Source organism: Carassius carassius, chromosome 32 (genome assembly GCF_963082965.1).
Source record: "Carassius carassius chromosome 32, fCarCar2.1, whole genome shotgun sequence".
Classification (NCBI taxonomy): domain Eukaryota; kingdom Metazoa; phylum Chordata; class Actinopteri; order Cypriniformes; family Cyprinidae; genus Carassius; species Carassius carassius.
Window position 1 is genome coordinate 3,779,891 of NC_081786.1, and position 20,572 is coordinate 3,800,462.

At 35.9% G+C, this 20,572-nt stretch overlaps 1 protein-coding gene and 1 pseudogene across 1 annotated transcript; one reads left to right on the forward strand and one right to left on the reverse strand.

Moving 5' to 3' along the window:
- The first annotated feature begins 690 nt into the window (after nucleotides 1–690).
- LOC132113363 (tonsoku-like protein) lies at nucleotides 691–7,899 on the forward strand (annotated as a pseudogene).
- Nucleotides 7,900–19,340: 11,441 nt separating this feature from the next.
- LOC132113163 (prosaposin-like) lies at nucleotides 19,341–20,432 on the reverse strand. Its single transcript, XM_059520983.1, has 5 exons — nucleotides 20,318–20,432; nucleotides 20,138–20,202; nucleotides 19,785–19,883; nucleotides 19,541–19,702; nucleotides 19,341–19,420 (listed from the first exon to the last, which is right to left on the reverse strand). The coding sequence occupies exons 1-4, from the start codon at nucleotides 20,358–20,360 to the stop codon at nucleotides 19,544–19,546; spliced, it is 366 nt and encodes a 121-aa protein (XP_059376966.1). The 5' UTR covers nucleotides 20,361–20,432; the 3' UTR covers nucleotides 19,341–19,420; nucleotides 19,541–19,543.
- Between the last annotated feature and the right edge of the window lie 140 nt (nucleotides 20,433–20,572).

Sequence of the window (20,572 nt, forward strand, 5' to 3'; positions counted from 1 at the left end):
AATTATGCAATGTGCAATGCTGTGTTTTCTATACTTAATTTTTTTTTAGAAAATGGTCCTGTTTATTTCGATGTAATTATGATATATATGGTAATGTAACACTTTTCCTGGAATGCTTTCAAAACTAACATTTCCCAACACTGAAATGAATTAATACATTAATTAATGTTTGACATAAAATGTTCTTTTTGTATGTTATTATTAATATATTTTAATTAATATACAGATATTACATAATTGTCAGTGTGAATTAGTTTGATTCCTCTAACTATTTCTCATAGCAGTTCAAAGTTCCTCCAGTAGGGGTCTGTCTCTGAAGAAGGGCACTAATAAGTCTCGGCAGGTGAAGATGAATCAAATGCCCGGTGAATCTAGCCAGGAGGGAGGTCAGCAGGCCACAAAGTCCAATCATGACTCAAGGATCTGAGCCCATCCAATGCCCCTGCACCTCCTGCCCATCAGTCAGTGGTAATACACTCTCATTATTACTTTGTATGTTTAATGTATAAAGTGGCATTCAGTTACCATTTTGGAAATGAATGCAGTTATTCTGCAATTCTAACACTATTTATGTAAAAATGTCATAATTCTTAGCAAAACTAAGCAAATGAGTCAAAAAGTATAAAAAAGTTTTTATAGCTTCCAGCATCATTTCAGAACCGAGCAGCCCATGTTCCTGCACCGATCAGGATGAGGGTCAGAGATCAGGACAATGTCTTCTTGATTCCTGTTCCACACAGGTCTGATGCTGCTTTTGAATGTATCAGATAGTGTTTAATGGTCATTGAGTGTATGTAATTATAGATGTTATATGTTGTGTTGTGCAGTGCAGTGAGGCAGACTCCTGTACGGTGGCGTGGTTGTGTGAAGACGTGTGGATCACCGCTGCGTCTATCCCTGCAGAAAGAGGGCACTCTTCTCTTACCCACCGATCCACTGCTAGCTTTGCTACACACTAATGAAGAGGTCAGAGATCATGGGCGAACGTCTCTGTATTTTTCTATTGTTTGTAGGTTTTTGTAAGAGCTTAATGAAAAGCAAATAATTTTTGCTCATACATAAGTTTTACTTTTTTTTTTAACTAAAGAATGAAAGCCAAGATTAGAGTCATTTACAGAGGGATTGTAGAAAAACAAACATACTGTGGGAGCAAAAGAGTTGCCAGGAACTGCTTTTAAATAAATTTTAAAATAAATAGTTTATTAATAATAATAATAATAATAATAATAATAATAAAAAAAATTTTACTAAGAAGAAATTGTTAATATATAATAGTTTTGTATATAGTATAATAAAATACAGTATAATATAATAATAATAAAATGAATAGACAGATATTAATGATACTAAACTTTATTTTCCATTGCTAATTAGTTTTATGTCTTCCTCGATTCTGCAGTTTCTTAATCACATTTTCATTTATTTGGTACTATATATATATATATATATATATATATATATATACAATTTTTTTTTTTTTTTTTGACTCCTCTCCTCCGAGCCCTCAAACTGCAGGCCAGCCTCACAGAGCTGCGCATCTCTGCCAACCTTCTGAACAATTAGCTCCTTCCAGAACTGATTTCTGCAGCAGCCACTATGTCCAAACTGAGGATTTTAGACATATCAGCCATTCAGATCACTAGAGAGGGGCTCAAAAAATTCGGACACATTTGAAATGAAGAGTCAAGCTGCTTTCCAGGTAAGTGTACTTTTATTGTTCCAGTAATGTAAGATCATCTATTAGGGATGGACATTACAGAAGTTTTCCTATCAGTTATTGGCCATTATTAGAGTCTTTCTTATCATTTTTTTTTTGTTTAATGAAATCAGTCGATAATTACGGTGCCCGTAAAGTGACTTGTTCGGTTTACTTAGTTTTGTTGTGGCCATGAAATAATAACTCGTGGGAACGTGATAATATGTCGTGGCCTCGAGATATTAATTTGTGGGAACGTCATATTAACTCGTGGGAACGTCATATTATGTCGTGGCCATGAGATCATTTTGTCGAGGTAACGACATCCTTATGTTGTGGCCAGTGTTGGGGAATAACTAGTTACATGTAATAGCGTAACGTAATTTAATTACAAAATTATTGTAACTGTAATTAGTTACAGTTACTACGAAAAAATTAGTAATTAAATTACAGTTAGGCTACTTATGAATTTTTTAACGATTACAAAGGGGATTACATTTGAATATTTACACACATCCACATACAGATTTAACCCAAATTGCACTGACTATTCTGAGACATACCACCCTAATAATTTCCGGGATGCGGAAATACAGTCTGGTTCGTAGAATCCAGTCATAAAAACGGAATGCCTAACGCGGACGGAATATGCCACATTTTGGATGACTAAATCAAAAGTAGGTCAGTACACTTAAATCAAAACATGACATGGACTAGTGTCTGTGAATATTAAGCCCCAAAAATGCAATATATGACTTGCACATTCTTTCTGTCTGTGGAAATCAGGCGCGGACTGGACACCGGGAGAAACGGGACAATTCCCGGTGGCCTGGCAGCTGATTTTACCCCACCATTTAATATCATTATTGTATAATTGCCTGCCGAATGTACTAAAGCGATCATTTGCGAATACGCCATTTGATAATTAAATCTCTAATAAGTCATGAAGTGTTAGTCATGACTCGCGCGCTCTCCGCGCCTCCGCCAAACGGTTTGGATCAGACCGAGAGTAATCAATGTGAGAAAGAGAGTGGAGTGTGGAAGCGCACAGCTGGAGCAGAGAAGCAGAACTATACTGTTCAGGGTTTTAGGTCAGTTTTATCTGTAAAGATGCTTTTTTTGTGTTTTTTTTTTTTTTTTTTTTTTATTAATCAAGCAGCAGCACGTTGCTCATCAGTCATCGCTCAAAAAACTATATTAAGGACATCATTATTATCTGTTGTAATGTTACAGTAGTTATTTAGCTGAAAAAAATTCGGATATTTTTTTTTATAGGTTTAGGGGGAGCTACGACAGACAACAACACAACCCTTATGAAAATTAACATTTTAATATTTAACTATAAATTTAACTGTGGTAACCAAAAATGTAAAATTATTTTACAAATGTATTTATTTAAAAATAAATACAAATCCATTTGCAAAAAAACAAAAACAAAACAAGGTTATTTTACTTTTATATAGGCTAATAAAAGCATGGTTAATTTTTGTAAGGGAAAACATGACTCATGTACAGTATTAGGATTTTTCTATAAAGATATTGTAGTATTGTAGAGTATTGTATTGTAAAGTATAGTTTTGTTCAATCTTGAGTATTAAAGTCATGAGAGAGATGGATAACAGGGCAAAATAAAGAAACTGAAGAGAAAAATAGAAGTGAAGGTGCAGTTCAGGAGAGAACTTTAAATTATTTTGCATGGTCCCAAATTAAAGATTTAAACCTTTTTTTATGTCAGGTCCATACAAAAAAATAGTTTTGTCCATGAATTTGTTTGTATGAGTTTTTTCCCAGTCCGCCCCTCCTGTAAATTAATGCCAAAGACATGGTTTCATTTACTACACATAGGCCTACTGAAGCTCGCAGTGTTTTCAACCTCTGCTGCCTCAATATAGGAGTACACGAGCACATAAACATAATTTCTAGAACTGCTCTGTGTCATTTCATGTGCATTTTACTTATTTTGAGAAAACTATCATCATATACAAAGAAACAGCAGTTTAAAAAAACACCAATGTTTCAGGAGTTTATTACACAGAATACGTCACATGCTTATTAGATAACTTTATTTAAGTTGATGTATATGCTTTCATTTATTATTCTTTAATTTTCACAAATTTAGAAAAGTAATCAAAAAGTACTCAAAAGTAATTAGTTACATTACTTTAATAAAGTAATTGAAAAAGTTACACTACTATTCCATTTTAAACAGGGTAACTTGTAATCTGTAACCTATTACATTTCCAAAGTAACCTTCCCAACACTGGTCGTGGCCTAAGAATACTATGTTGACTTTTGAGGGAGCAACCATAGACAGTAAAAGAAATGGACACAGCGACCCCATTGGATTCAACGGAGAAAATTGAAGTCAATTAGAAGCAAGCACTTCCTGGGGGGTCGGGCGTACTGCGCAGACTCAAACTGAGCTTGATGGCGTAAATGTCACGTGAGCAACCTGTAAGTCTTCTAATCGCTGTGCCAAGAGAAATCTGAATCACCCACTGAATCTTCCAGAGAAGGCGAGCGTGAACAGGAGCACATTTTGGTAAGTATTCTGATTAATTATCTCCCTTGACTTCATGCCTCCACCACCCCCCCCCCCCCCCCCCGATAGCCTCATAGACAGTAAAAGATTGTCTGCGAGCTTCTCCTCCTGTCCATATGGTAATTTCTCTACTGTGCGACAGAGAGTCGCTGGTTATGACGCAATCGTTAGTCGTTAGTTTTTACAAAAACTGCTTCTACGGGAACATAACATAAGATACAAGTTAATGGAGCCTTTTATACATTTTCATGTTTCTTTAGAGATAATTAACTGACAAATGGAGTATTTAAATGCCTCAGATGTAAAGTTATTCACTGTCAAAGTGACGCCAAAATTAATGGGAGTCAATGGAATGCTAACAGCAAGTGGGGGTCCTCTAGCCAATGGCGGCACCCATGGGTGCTTCAAAAAAATATGAAACCCTGCCCCCCTGGGAACAACATCCATTTCTCGTGGCCATGACTTCTTATGTTGAGGGAACTACATGTTTTTCTCGTGGCCATTTATCTCACCATCTGAGATAAACTCACCATCGAGTTTAATGCGTAAAACAAACCTGCGTGACCATAGCAACCTGGGATTATCAGAGATGTATTCATTAATATTTTAATATTTTTTTAAGAAATTATTATATTAACCATATGATTTGGCTACCGGGCTGTATTACATGCGATTGTCAGCATTCAAATGAAGTTTATCATAAATAAATATGACATAAAGAACTTTTTTATCCATCCTACAGTCTTGTAAGTCGATTAACTGATAGTATTTCTCACGTAATATGTGTACATTATTATTATTATTAGCCTATAGACCCCTTAAAAGTTTGTAAACATTCCAACGTCTCCGGGTGGGCGGGGCTTAGCTGGAGGCAAAAAGAGGCGCGGACGCAGTGTTGACAAGCATAAACTAGCACGTTGTAGGAGGGATTTATTAAACATGGATGCAGAAGAAGGTTCGGAACTGTCCGAATATGTACAGTCCCTGACTCTGCGGGACTGTGACAGCTTTTCTTTTTTTATTAACTCTCGCGGATGGAAGCAGGCTACCTGACCCGTATGCCATACGGCCATATGAATTACTTTTGGGTGGTATGGGGAATTTTGTCAAGGCTTATTTTCTAATGTAACCTATCGCTGGGCTAACTATGATTAGCAATGTGTATTATTTTAAGAGACCATCCAAAGGATGGCACACACATCTATCGCTGTATGTTTGTTTAACATTTAAACTAGCTAGTGCGCTGAAGGTTGGCGACTTTTCACCTATAAAACAGAAACATGCTGATTTACTAGATAAAACCAACACTTTATATGTATATAAATGAATCCATCTCTGATAAACCTGGGTTGCTATGGTCACGCAGGTTTGTTTTACGCATTAAACTTGTGGCCACGAGAAAAACATGTCGTTCCCTCAACATAAGAAGTCGTGGCCACGAGAAATGGATGTTGTTCCCTCAACATAGCATCTTGAGGCCACGACATAAGGATGTCGTTACCTCGACAAAATTATCTCGTGGCCACGACATAATATGACGTTCCCACGAGTTAATATGACGTTCCCACAAATTAATATCTCGTGGCCACAACATATTATCACGTTCCCACGAGTTATTACGTCGTGGCCACGACAAAACTAAGTAAACCGAACAAGTCACTTTACGCGCACCGTAGATAATAGATATTTAAAATATTATTATATTTCATGTTTAAACTCTTTCCCCTATTTTCACATTAAGATTAATTTAGCATATTTAAATACACTTGTAATAACTTATAACTTGCATAAATGTATGTGATAATGTTCTTTTGTAGGAGAAGGAAGGAGACCAGGGTCGCATTTCTGAGGCTCGTGGGAATTTATTAGTCATATTCATATTCATATTCATATTTATTCTTTATTGTCCTCAATAGAGGAAATTTGATTCCACAGTCCGAACCAATCTAAAGATCTGCAGCTACGTGTGAAAAATGAATATAAGATATTTAAGACTCTCTTGTCAGTATGTGGTCATGAGTTTTGCTCCTCTCTGAGAAGAAATGAACTGCTTCCCTTTTTTAGTTCAGTGGTTTCACGAGGAAAGCGTTAATGGTCAAGTCTAAAAGAACAGATGTGAAATTCTCACATCATGAAATCAGATTGCTGAGAACTTGTTGATCATCATTCTCTGAAACGAGTGATGCATAATATACTTTTTAATAGCATACATTGATTATATATGTTATATATTAATTTCCCCCCGCTCCTTTTATATTCAAATCTTTTCTCTCTGTAGTGTCTAGAGGAGATGAATTTAAGCATGAATCCTCTGGGTGATGGCTAGATGCAGGCATTAGCAGGTCTTCTGTCCGCCTGCCCCCTGCTGTCCACTCTGTCCCTGCAAGCTTGTGGCCTCTCTGCATGCTTCCTGCAGCAACAACGTTTCCTCTTAGCCAACGCCATGGCCAGTAGGTGCACCATCAGATGCATCTGATCTGAAGTGACCTCTGTTAGACACCTGAATGAATGCTGTTTCTATACCGTCTGTTATTTTATGCTCTCACAGGCATTGGAAATATGCGGACAGTGTGCCTCTCCCATAATACACTGGGCTCCACTGGTTTTGAGCTTGTGTTGAAGACGTTACCAATGCACTGACTCACGCACTTTCAGCTCTCTGCAGTCTGTAGAGGTCCATCTGACCAGCCTTTCAAGGAGATCCTCATTAAACTCCTGACACAAGTACACTTACTTCCCTCGAGTGCAGTTTAGACTACAACCTGTCAGTCAGTTCCCCTTTCCAAATAATAAAAACAAGAACGTGTGCTTAAGATGTTTGGACTTGAGGGCTGTTTTTGGCAATTTTTGTAAAAGATCCTTGCTGTCTATGGGAGGGTGAGAGCTCTCGGAATACATCATAAATATCTTAAGGTCTTAACGGGTTAGGAACGACATAAGGGTGAGTAATTAATGACAGAATTTCCAATTTTGGGTGAATTATCCCTTTAAGCAAAGAGGTTAAAACTCAAAGGGAATTTTAGGGTACTTTTCATGTGATAGGTTTACTGACAATTCAGACCTTGCTTTCTGAGCATCTGATCAAAAATGGGAGTAATAACTAGTAAGAGTATGATGTTATTCAGTTTTTTGACAAGCAACATTTTATTTGCTGCAAAAAGGCATATAATGAAGATAATAGATATCAAATTAACTGGAAGTGGTGACAAATTTCTGACACTTGTGACACTTCAAGCTTATTTTTGTTACAGAGTTGCATGTAGTCACATCATAATCTTGCAGCATCAGTTGCTCACAGGAAAAGCTGTTTGAGAAGCTAATTTGTGCAATGTTTGAATTGCTGGATGTGTCACCAGCCAAACTGATAATGATCACTGTTGTTATGAATGTGACTTTTTACTGTGTCCTGTAATGTTTGAAGTTCCTCTTGTTCTTCATGACAGGCTGTCAGGTGTCAGGACCTCTGGGTGATGTTTGTTTGGAAAGTCTGTCTGATCACATCAGAGACCTGCGTTTGTGCTCCCAGAGTCTGAATAAACTAGACCAGGATGCACTGCAGCAGAGCTGGAGACGAAGATCAGAACCCATGCATGTGTTCTCGCAACTCCAAATGCAAGCTGAGCATCACCGCAGCTTCTCAGTAAACTCTTTCTGGCAGTAGCATTAGTCTAATGGACAAATTCTTGAAAACATTTGTCTGTAAATACTGTCTAATTGTAGCATGTGTACAGTCATTATGTATTTTTGTTATTGTAATTATTTGTATGGACATGTATGTTTGTTTATACTTGACTTCAAACCCATTTCTTCATTGCAGATTTTTTGGTAAATGTAAGAAATTATGAGTTTGAAATGGGCAAGGGATATTAATATGTTAATGTGGTGCTTATGGACCAAGAAACAGACCAATAAATATTAACTCAGGCATCCTCTGTTTGTAAAAGTATCTCCAAAAATTGGAAGAGCAAAAACATGTCACAAAACATGAGTTGCATGCATTTATTGTGGCGTAATTTAAAGAAAAAGAGAGTATACAGTATTAAAAAAATGTGGTATACAAAAGTGTAATAATCACACCATTAGCTCTAGTGCTCTTGATGTTAGCTCAGTTTTCCCAGCTAAAGCGAACACTCAAGGGCTTTTCACACTTGAAACAGTTAACTCTGGGTCAACAGGATCCTGGGTTATCTTGCTTCACATCACACATTGCTCAGAATGTACCAGGGGCTAACAATTAAAAGTGGTTATTCATATGCCGACATTTCATACTGTACATTCCTAAATCCAGATTTTTTTTTGCGCTTTTTTGCATTTTCGTGGGGTCAGTGGACTAACAGATCGTGACTTGCTTACATAACAGCTCTTGCGTTGCTCATCTTCATATTATATGTTGCCAATTATGCTGTTTCTTTCTTCTCTATATGGAGTTTTTGGACTGTAAAGGTAAGAATGAAACAGACTCTTTATCACTCAAATTTTAGCACATTTTCAGTCACCAATTGACATTTTTTCCCCTTAAAAGCTAAACCGACAGTTTATCGTGCGACTTTTCCATAACTGTTGCTAAGTGTTTAGCCCTAACATTTTAACACCCAACTGTTTCTCACTACATATAAACCTGCTTCTAAAGTGTGAAAGGTTTCTTTACCCGGGGGTTAAAGGCAGGGTTTAGAACGACAATTGTGCCATTTTAAAATTACAATTGTGCCATTGTTTATCTACTCACCTTCAGGCGTATGATTTTCTTAGTTTAGTACAATTAGAGTTTAAAAAATAGCCTGCCTCTTCCTAGCTTTATAATGGCAGTGAATGGTGGTTGAGATTTTGAAGCAAAATAAAGTGCATCTATCCATCATAAAAAAAGAGCTTCACATGGCTCCAGGGGATTAATAAAGGCCTTCTAAAGTAATCTGATGCATTTGTGTAAGAAAAATATCCAATAATGTTTAGCTGCTAACTGTCATAAATTTGGATATATTTTTTTTACACAAATGCTGTACTTTGCTTCAGAAGGCCTTTATTAACCCCCTGGAGCTGTGAGGAGCACTTTTTATGATGGACGGATGCACTTTATTTTGCTTCAAAATCTTGACCACCATTCTCTTGAATTATAAAGCTTGGAAAAGCCAGGAAATTTTTTAATATAACTGCGATTGTATTAGTCTGAAATAAGCAAGTCATATACTCTTAGGATGGCTTGAGGGTAAGTAAGTCATGGGGTAATTTTCATTTTTGGATGAACTATCTCTTGAAGAGCAGTGTGAAAAGCCCTTAAGAAGCAAACTAACTAAATAGCCTTATGCATTTATTCAATTTATCAAAGAAAGGACTTAAACTTTTAAAAAATTATTAAACTTTCAAAGGCCTTTAACAAACACCAACGTGAACACAGATGGTCCTGGCACTATCAGAAGTTGAAAGTTCTTCGATCAGAGTGCCCATGTACTTGTTCACAAACATCCTACACAGGTACTTCAGGAAGCCGATCTCATCACAGACCATCCCCAGCATCCTTTTAATGTCCTCCTGTAGTAAAGTGACCAGTAGAGTTAACATTAGGCCATTAGCCTCATATGAACTTATTAAAGAGTATGAAACAGTACTGTTACCAACCTTAGATGAGCCATTGGTGACCTGACTTTTCAGCTTCCCCATTGCCCACTTGCAAGCCCAGCACATTCCAGGGAATTGTCCTGTTGGCATCTCAACCTAACAAGATAACAGATACAGCATATTAAAGTCAATAGTTACATGACAGTTAGGTCACTATCAAAGATGTACACCACCTTATTTAAACACACACTAAAAACCTTAATTATAACTGTTACATTTAATAATTAGAAAAAAGTATACAATAGGGAGAAATGTTACAACAATGTAAATAAAAATTAAATATCAGTCATAGTAAGTCTGTAAGAAAATGGGATGCGGAAATACCGGTTTAAAATGCTGTAAAATGTTTAAAATTATTTTTGTATCAACTTTAAGCTGCTCAAATGGTGTAATTTATGACTTAAACATCCTTAGAATGTATATTGTTCAGGATTTAATGGCAGTAGCATCAATGTAGATCATTGGGAATGACTAAATTAGATACATTTGTGTACATGTTATTTGTTATGATAAAAGTTTGCGCAGGCATAAAAGCTTGGTAAAACAATAATAATCTGGAAAAATACTAGAAATAAATGCAATAATAAAAAGGCAAGAAAATGTCTGTGTTAAATATGTTTGTTTCAGCACTAATTATGCACAATCTGGTGAAATAATTTGCTTTGCTTCTTTAAATGTAAACACAAAATGAGATTGTGATAAACAACATTGAGGACAACTTACATAGTCTTCTTTAAATTCATTTTCAGTAGATTTGGCTTTGTGCATTTCCAAGTGAAGAGCACAAACTGTAAGGAATAAATGCATGATATATATATATAGGACATATTAAGTAATAAATGTTCTGCAATATACTGCATGAGTTCAGTTAAACCATAAGAATGATATGTTTAGTTTAGGTACATTCACTGAACTTAAACTGGTCCAAATCAGTCTAAGCTGTGTTTTTCAGTGAGGAAAAGAAAATATAGTGAAATTGTTTAATAAAAATAACTAACAACAACTGATCTGTGCTAATTTTACCTGAGGAAATCAGCAGGGTGATCAGGATGATACTCCGCAGCATCTTGTTTGGCAAAAGAGTCTGAGCGCAATGTGACTGAAAACTGTTGTTTGCTTGATTGTCTTTGTGCCACTCCTTTTTAAAACATTGCTTTAAAACCAGAAACCACATAAATTGTGGGGTGAGATGAGTAGCACGAACATGTCAAGATTGTATTACTTTTTTGTTTTATACATCTTCCTGTATGCGTGATGCTTATTTTAAAAAAATGATAGTACTTTGATTACATATACTATATCTAAATAGTACCATATTTCAGACTGTAATGCTATTGCACAGAAATTGAATGTGCCATCATAAGAGAAGCTGCTTTCAACAATGCAATTGTACTACCATGAAACATGTATAATGCAATCTAATAACTGGCATTATACATTAAACAACTATGGTATGTACTGTGGAACAGTGTTGAAACTAAACTCTAAAGAGTTTTGCATGCCTACTTTAGTTATTTTGTTTTTATACTCTCTTGTTAGAGAGTAACAAAACCTGATATATAATCATATTTCTTGTTCTGGTCCAGAAAGCTTATATCAATCTATTTTGATAAAATTTGTGACCCTGGACCATAAAAACTTCTGTCTTAAGTCACTGGGGTATATTTGCAGCAATAGCCAAAAATACATTGCATGGATCAAAATTTCCTTCCATAAATATATAAAAACTTAATTTTTGATTAGTAATATGCATTGCTAAGGACTTCATTTGGACAACTTTAAAGGCAGTTTTCTCAAAGATAAGATGGAGCTTGATTGTGGGTGGCAGTGGCTCAGTGGTTCATGTAGGTTGTCTACAAACCAGAAGGTTGGTGGTTCAATCCCCGGCTCCACCTGACCAAGTGTCGAGGTGTCCTTGAGCAAGACACCTAACCCCAGCTGCTCCCGACGAGCTGGATGGCGCCTTGAATGGCTGACACCGCAGTTGGTGTGTGAATGTGAGGCAAATTGTAAAGCGCTTTGGATGGCCATGTGGTCTGTTGAAAGCGCTATATAAATGCAGTCCATTTACCATTTAAGAGCTTTAAAAACAAACAACAGAATCTTAAACTTAACTCTCAAATGGACTGGCAGCCAGTGAAGTGAAGCTAAAATTGAAGTGACATGGTCATATTTCTTTGCCCCAGTCAGCAGTTTTGCAGCTGCATTTTGTACCAACTGGAGACGTGAAAGCAATGACTGAGGAAGACCTGAGTACAGTGAGTTACACTAATCCAAACATGAGGTAATAAAAGCATGAATAATCTTTTTCTAATCCTGAAAAGACAAAAACGATTTAAGTTTGTAGATGACCGGTAATCGATAAAAACAGTTCCTAATGACAGAATTAATTTGTTTGGACAAACATAATTCTGAATCTATGATAACGCCCAGGTTTCTTACTTGTGAGGAAATGGAGGGGAAATGATTGCCCAGCTCCTTAATATCCATTTTCATTTTTTGGGGACCAAAAACATTAATTTCGTTTTTTTTCACAATGAGTTGGAGAAAGTTATTTGATAACCATTTTTTTATATCTGAGATACAGTCCAGCAATGGTTGAATGGAATCATCAGCTTTTAGCGGGAGGTACATCAGCATATAAATTAAAAGAAACATTGTGCATCCTGATAAAGGGTGCATATATAAGGTACTCCCCTAATAATTGAGGCAGGTGATGAGGAAAACTTGCCTAGCTCTACAGAAAAAGACCTAACTTTGAAATAAGAACTGAACTACCATAAGGCTGTGCCCCTGATACTGATCAGATGTTCTAAAGAGCAAATAAGATCATTATGATCCACAGTATTAAAGACAGCTGTAAGATCAAGAAGAGGTGTCAATTTCATTTTCTGTAGAGCCACTGTCCAAAAGAGTTCAGATTCAACAGATTCTGACTGATTCAGATTCAACTGATCCAGCTAATCAATTCCTTTAGTCTTATTAGAAACCTACAGGCTTTTCAGTAATCAATTTCACTAACGTTGATAAGGGTTTACTTCACCAGAGTTTGCAAGAAGCTTTTCAATAATTATGGCCTGTTTGGCCTCTTAAAATGTACTCTATGTTTTTGATGGACTAAAAAGAAACAATTCATTACAATCCTTTTTTCTGTAATTGTACATGGTGGAAGCTGTAAAATAATTATTTTGTTTGAAACTTTGTAGAATTTACCTAAGAAAACCGTTAAAAGAACCAAACATCATTGGGTTTAGTTGATCTTGTGTTTATTTTTTCTAACCATCATCCTCTTCTTGTTAGAGAGAGTAACAAAACCTCACCTCACCAACTTTTTTTTTTTTTTTTTTTTTTGTGGTGGTGGTGGTTTTCCATTTTAAATGTGAAAATTTATCTTACTCTTACACCAATCAAATTAATACCTAATTTGATACATTTAAAGAGGTGGTTCTTGGTTCCAGCTAGTCATTGTGTCTTCCATAGAAGAATGCATGTCATACAGGTCTGAATTTTTTGGTTGTTTTTAGATGTTTTTCCTTTTATCCCCTCTCTTGTGTCTTTGGACTTTGGACTCTGCCAACCCTTTAGTGATCTCAGTTAGCTTTCAAAGTCTTCTTAACGCCCTCATGGAGGCCCAGCGACCTTTGACCTATATCAAACTTCAATATTTTCTTTTCCTCAGTTGATGTTCAGGTTTAATCGCCAGTGTCTCATCAGCTCACATACATAAATTGTCAAATTATTGTGCATTTTGCTTTTGTATCCTGTCAGTTTTTTGGTTGGTAAAGATCTGGGCTGATAATGCAAAGATTGTAAGTTCAAAACAATGATGAAATCCTATTTAAAGGAATAGTAATAGGTTTACAATATTGACCTGTACTATTGCTTTCCAAGTTTTCAAAACTGATAGCAAATGGGAGGAATTACTAGTACAAATATGATATCATTCTTCTTTGTTTACACAATAAATTGTATTACTGCTAAAAGCTGCTTGTGGTGACATAATCTTGCAGTAGCAGTATCTTGCAGTATCTCAAAAGTAAAGCTGTTTTAGAAGCTCATCTGCGCAAAGACAACCAAACTGATAACGATCATTATTGTAATGTTTGAAGTTTCTTGTTCTTTTTGAAAGTCTCCCAGTCTTTCACAGTCTTGACAGTCTTTCTCCAAATTGTCTCTATTGCGGATTATTTGTGAAATTTAAGAAATTATGAGTTTAAAATTGGAATGGGATATCAATGTATATGGTACAGTGCTGATAGACCAAGAAACGGACCAGTAAAATACTAATTCAAGCATCCTCTGTTTGTAAAAGTATGTGCGACCAATGGATGGACCAATAAGTGAGAACTCATGTCACAAAACATTAAAGTTTGTTTCACACATTTATTTTCAACTGAAAGCAAAAAAGTGGTGTAAAGTTGAGTATACATGACAAATATGCAGAAAACTGTGGCATACAACACCACAATAATCACACCATTATCTCTAGTGCAGAAGTTCCAGGAAGTTCACCAACTTCCCAGCTAAAGCTAACATTCAAGGGCTTTTTAGACTTGAAATAGTTAAGGTTGTAGTACACATTCAAATAAAAGATCTCTCATTATTTACTCACTCTCAAACCTGCATGAATGTCTTTTTTTCTGTTGAACATAGAATATATTTTGAATATGGGTAACCAAACACCTTATGGTCTCCACTGACTTCCATAGTATGGAAAAAATACTATGGAAATCAATGGGGACCATCAACTCTTTGGTTACACATATTCTTCAAAATAATTGTAATGTTTGTGTTCAAAACAAGAAATAAATTTATAAAGATTTGGAATAACTTGAGGGTGAATAAATGATGACAGTATTTTCATTTAGCATTAAGTATGCCTTTCAGCCCGAGTCATTCTAAATATGGGAAAACGAAATCCTGAGTACATTTGGTACAGATGCTACATTCCTAAATCCTGGGTTAACATTCTGCTTTGCATATTTGCATGGTTGGTGTCATTTATCACTCTTACATTGCACATCCTCATATATTGCTGACTCTATAAAAGTTTTTTTTCTTTCCTGAATGGACTTGGACTGACAAAGCTGAAACACATGAAACATTCCATTAACCGGAATTAGAAATTGGGTTTAGAATGACATTAATAAAGTGCAGTGTGAAAAGTCCTTTAGAAACAAACAAACGAGCCTTGCACATTTCTTCAGTTTATCAAAGAAAACAGAATTCTTCAACTTTAAAAAGTTTATGAATTAACTCCACACCTATTTCTTGCAAACTCAAATGTTAATACAGATGGTTGTGTTACTCATTGTCATGTACAAGAAACCAGTCTGAGATGATTTGAGCTTTCTGACTTGGTGCATTATCCTGCTGGAAGTAGTCATCAGAAGATGGGTACACTGTAGTCATAAAGGGGTGGACATGGTCAGCAACAATACTCAGGTAGGATGTGGCATTTAATCAATGCTCAGTTGGTACTAAGGGGCCCAAAGTATGCCAAGAAAATATCCCCCACACCATTACACCACCAACAGCCTGAACCCTTGAGAGAAGGATGGATCATTTCTTTCATGTTCTTTACACCAAATTCTGACTCTACCATCTGAATGTTGCAGCAGAAATCGAGACTCATGAGACCAGACAACGTTTCTCCAATCTTCTATTGTTAAATTTTGGTGATCCTGTGTGAATTGTAAGCTCTGTTTCCTGTTCTTAGCTGATAGGAGCAGCACCCGGTGTGGTCTTCTGCTGCTGTAGCTCATCTGTTTCAGGGTTTGACGTGTTGTCGATAAGAGATGGTAGTCTGCATACCTTGGTTGTAACGAGTGGTTATTTGCGTTACTGTTGCCTTTCTATCATCTCTAACCAGTCTGCCCATTCTTCTCTGACCTCTAACATCCACAAGGTATTTTTGCACATAACTGTCACTCACTGGATATTTTTTCTTTTTTGGACCATCTGTATACTCTTGAGGGGTTGTGCGTTACAATCCCAATAGATCAGCAGTTTTTGAAATACTCAGACCAGCCCATCTGGCACCAACAACCATTCCAAGTTCAAAGTCACTTAAACCCACTTTCTTCCCCATTCTGATGCTCGGTTTGCACTTCAGCAAGTCGTTTTCACCAGATCTAGATGCCTAAATGCATTGAGTTGTTTCCATGTGGTTTTCTGATTAGTAATTTGTCTTACCAAGCAATTGAACAGGTCTACCTAATAATGTGAGTGTATAATGTATTACAATGGCATATACTGTTGTGAGCAGGAGCTGGAGGAAACAGGCTAAGGCTTGGATCTAAGTCCAGGCAATTAATATAAAAAACAAGAACACGTGAATCCAAGGAGAAGAACAACACCATAACATTCAACAACTAACAAAGCACAAGAGGTGAACAGAAGGAACCAATGAGTTACTATGGAAACTAACAAGGAGTGGGTGGACCAATGAGTGTCTATGGCTAATGACTAACTAATGAGGGTAGTTATGGAGACAAACAAAACACACAGCAGACAGAGGCAAAACACTTACGTACATACCTATAAGCAACAATTATCTCTCTCTCTCTCTCTCTCTCTCTCTCTCTCTGTATATATATATTTCTTTACATTATTTAAAAAAAAAACATCATTGTGATTCAATGTTATTGTTAACATCATTGTTAGCATCTCTGATGCCCCCTTGTGGAAAAAAGGACATTTAGTTGCATTTTATGGTTACTGCCACTATAGAGGGGCCTTTGGCCCATCTCAATCTTCAAGGAGTATTCTATTCCTCCAATGATTTTAATATTTAATCAAGTGTCTTGTCAGCTCGGATACATACATTTGTAATTTTGTTGCATATTTTGCTTTTGTATCCTGCCAGTGGATTGATTGGTAAAAAAATTTAGCTGATGTTGGAAAGGTTGTAGGTTCAAATCAAAAAACAGTGATGAACTCAACTCAGTGTGGTGTGATTGTTGCTCTATGGCTCTGCTTTATCATTAATTCTGACTGGTGATCCAGTGCACAATTACAGTTGGGTGATTTTCCCTCTCCATTCCCTGTGAAGTGATGTATCAATGTTCCCTTATTCCCTATGCCATTCACAGTGCCATTTAAACTGAACATGTTCGCCCCCTTCAGAATGGAAACTCAGATGGGTTATCCAGGTGGATGCTGCATATTGGTGGTGGTTGAGGAGATCCCCCTTTTCATGTAAAGCACTTTGAGTACCCAGAATGTATCAAATTATTATAATTATTATTAAAATGGCGGAATACCCTGTGAAGTACACTTTACAGTCCACGAATTTACAAGATTTTAACCGCTTCCTGAAACAGTCTGGTCAAGGAGGCTTCGGACAACATAAATGACGTCATTGCTCTGAAGCAATACAAGCTTCGATATGCGCTACACTTAAAGCTAAAATAAATAAATACCAATTTGGCACTCTTTAATGGGCATGAGCGCTTCCTTTAGAACCTCAGTTCAAGCGGCATGTGAACTCATCACATCTTTGGCTTTACTACTATTAGAAATAAACATGAATGCACATCAAATGGTATTTTATAAGATACAGTTTCTTTCTGAAATGTCTCATGTAATCACTCATTTGCACGTGTAAACAGTGCAACGTAACTATCATTTACATCAGAATAAATGTATGTGCTATATTGCATATTCATATTTTTACTTAACCTGTTGACATGATAAGAAAGAATGCAAGAATGCATAGGTCAAATTCAACACATCATATATAATTGCAAGTGACTTGAGAGGAATAACAGAATGCATGTGTGCAGGACAACATTTATAGAATGCATTGAGGAGGAGCCCAAACTACACTCGAGGGCCAAGTGATGCTGAAATAGTTATGGTTCATGAAATTGGCACAGTAATGACTGAGTAATAAACCGTTCTTTGGGACTGAATATAGTTTCCAAGTTGGAAAACATTTTTAGTTCCCAATTTAAGCAAACCTTAGTTTCCTAACGTCTATAAAATGGATTAAAATGCTGATAAAGACAAGAAATTATAAGATAAAAACACATTACAATATAGGTGTGAAAGCGTAAAAAAAAATAAAAAAAATTTCTGTGGCACCTAAAAAAAAAATTTCCAGCCTAATTTTGTCTTTTATAGGAGCCAATGGCTCTTTAATTGATTTGTTTAAAAAAAAAAAAAAAAAGAAAATGTTTTTTTTTTTTTGCTTGGAGCTTTGATTATAATGACTTTAATCTCAAGATGGTTTTATTTTTTTAATATTGCTTGGCCCTAATCCTCTTCCGTAGTTTTATGTCTGATAATCATGTTTAATTAAGTATGGAAGCATCTGTTGTTTCAGTTTCTTCTTAATAAATTTCTTTCCGTAAGGATAGTTACTTTCCACCTCTGCCGCATTCATGTTAGATGGCCTCATGGCCTCATTAGTTGGTGCCTTGTAGGTAATCAGTCATACTTTGCTTAGTTTTTCTCCTAGTACTCGGGTGCAGTTGCATTGTTTTATATTTGGTATAGTCCGCCTTATCTGGTATCTGAGCAAAAAACCTTTTCAACATTTAACCATTTCCAGTTCAGTGCCCTGATAGCAATTTATAGGTTTGTTTAATATTCAGGATAATACTGGTCAAGGTTCAAGGTTGGGCTGGTTAGCATAGTTTTTAGACCCCTGTAGTCGTAAACTACACATTTTGGTAGAAAAGAGCATCTTCCTCCATTGACATCCATTGAAAATTAGGCGTGTACACCACTGTTTAAAAGTCTGGGGGTGGTAAGAATTTTAACATTTTATACCAATATATATGTCATATTTTTGTGGAAACCATGATACATTATATTTTTTTCTGAAACAGTAGTGTATGACTTATATAAGTGACTGAATTTTTTCTTGCAAGCAACATTATAGTATTATAGTATAATATATTTAATATTATAGTATGATTTAGAAGTGCCTGATTTTATATGGGTTCATAAAAGAGTGAAATTATATTTTCCTCTCAGCATAGTCATACGAGTCAAGTTCTGTAAGACATCATTCAGAAATGGCATCATCAAATCTATTTAAATTAAATGATTAGTAAATTAGTGTTCCTGTGGCTCAGTGGTAGAGCATTGTGTTAACAACGCAAAAGGTTGTGGGTTTGATTTCCAGGGAACACGGTAGGTAAAAATTGTTAGCCTGAATGCACTGTAAGTTGCTTTGGATAAAAGTGTCTGCTAAATGCATAAATTCAATTCAAATCAGAAATGCCACTCTAAATGGTTTGATCTGTTCTAGATGTGGCAGAAGACGAGAGCCCTTTATTTATCTGCAATATTTTTTGCTTTCGAGGTGTTGAGAATATTGTCTGCATATTTGAATAACATTTGTTCTGTTTAGATTTTATTTACTTTACATTTTGAACATGTTTGATTTAGCTTAACAATTAGAAAACAATAAAAAAGAAAACACAGATAATTGATTGCTTTATTCATATTTTTTATTTTTATTTTTACTGTAATGCAGGGATCCCCAAATTTATTCTCATTCAGAAATTGTCATGAGGTTGATCGTGTACAAAAATGATCTCCTTTATGGTTCTGACCTACAACAAACAAACAAAAAAGGTTTTAAAATTTTTTAATATATCCTCATTTAACCATTATCACAATATTACTGTGGGGAAAGGCATGATTGTACATTTTTAGCATGGGTTTTTCTGTACCTATTAGCAGATAAGAATTAAAGAGCAGACTTTGTTTGGGGCGTCATCTGTCATCAGCTCATCGACCAGCTTCTTAATATACGTCTCAATGAAGTTTTCACACGAATCTTTCCTGTGGTCAAATATAGCACAGACCTTTTTCAGCTTGGTTTTGATTTCTTCCTGAGGGAAATTATAAATTTAGTCAAAGTTGTTATGAGATGTATGGTCAGGTCAATAATTTAGTATTAATAATGACACCCACCACCGTTGGTTTATGGGAGAGTAATGTTTTCACCGCCTTTACTATCGTTTTGCATATAATGCATTCACCAATTGACTGCTGTTTCGGCATGCCATCAGCCTGAAAAACATCGTCATATGAAGCAAACATAAATCATATACAGTAAAGCAGATAACAATATAACAAAAGCAAATCTCCAAATCTCTCTGCACTCATAGAGACAATGCAATAAACTGTGCCACTTAATCAGTCAATGATCACCTGTTAATCACATGCAAATGTGTGAAAAGTTTTAGTTAAACAGATATGTGCATCGGTCATTATTTTAAAGTATAAACTCATTTAACAAACTGTTGTAATCAGGAGATGCTTACAGAGATCTCTTCATCTTGGTCCTCAGCAGAGTCCACCTCACGGATCTCCCAATGAGCTCCACAGACTACAAATAAATGGACAATAATTAATGTTAAAACAAATGATTCAAGCATAAAACAAATATTTATACTTAACACAACATAGAAGTCATATTAGAACTGAACTGGTGATTATTTTACCTGCATATATGAGCAAGCTGACAAGAAAGATGTTGCGGAGCATCTTAGCAGAGGATCTCTAACCAGTGTGAAGATGAAGTTTTCAGAATCGAGGTTCAGATGTGCTCATCAGAAGCATGTGGAGCTCTTTTATAGAGGTCTGCATCCACCACAAGTGAACGTTTCTTTCCAACCACAAACCACAGATGTCTTGACCAGGAGAAAAAATTGCACTTACACAATGTACTTTTAGTGCTCTATTTTCATGTGCTAATT

Excerpts from the sequence above, each read along its gene's own strand:
- LOC132113163 (XM_059520983.1), bottom strand. The coding sequence starts at position 20,360 with ATGCTCCGCAACATCTTTCTTGTCAGCTTGCTCATATATGCAG. Across the intron at positions 20,203-20,317 it reads CAGCTTGCTCATATATGCAG|TCTGTGGAGCTCATTGGGAG; the intron begins GTAAAATAATCA and ends ATTTATTTGTAG. Across the intron at positions 19,884-20,137 it reads ACCAAGATGAAGAGATCTCT|GCTGATGGCATGCCGAAACA; the intron begins GTAAGCATCTCC and ends GATGTTTTTCAG.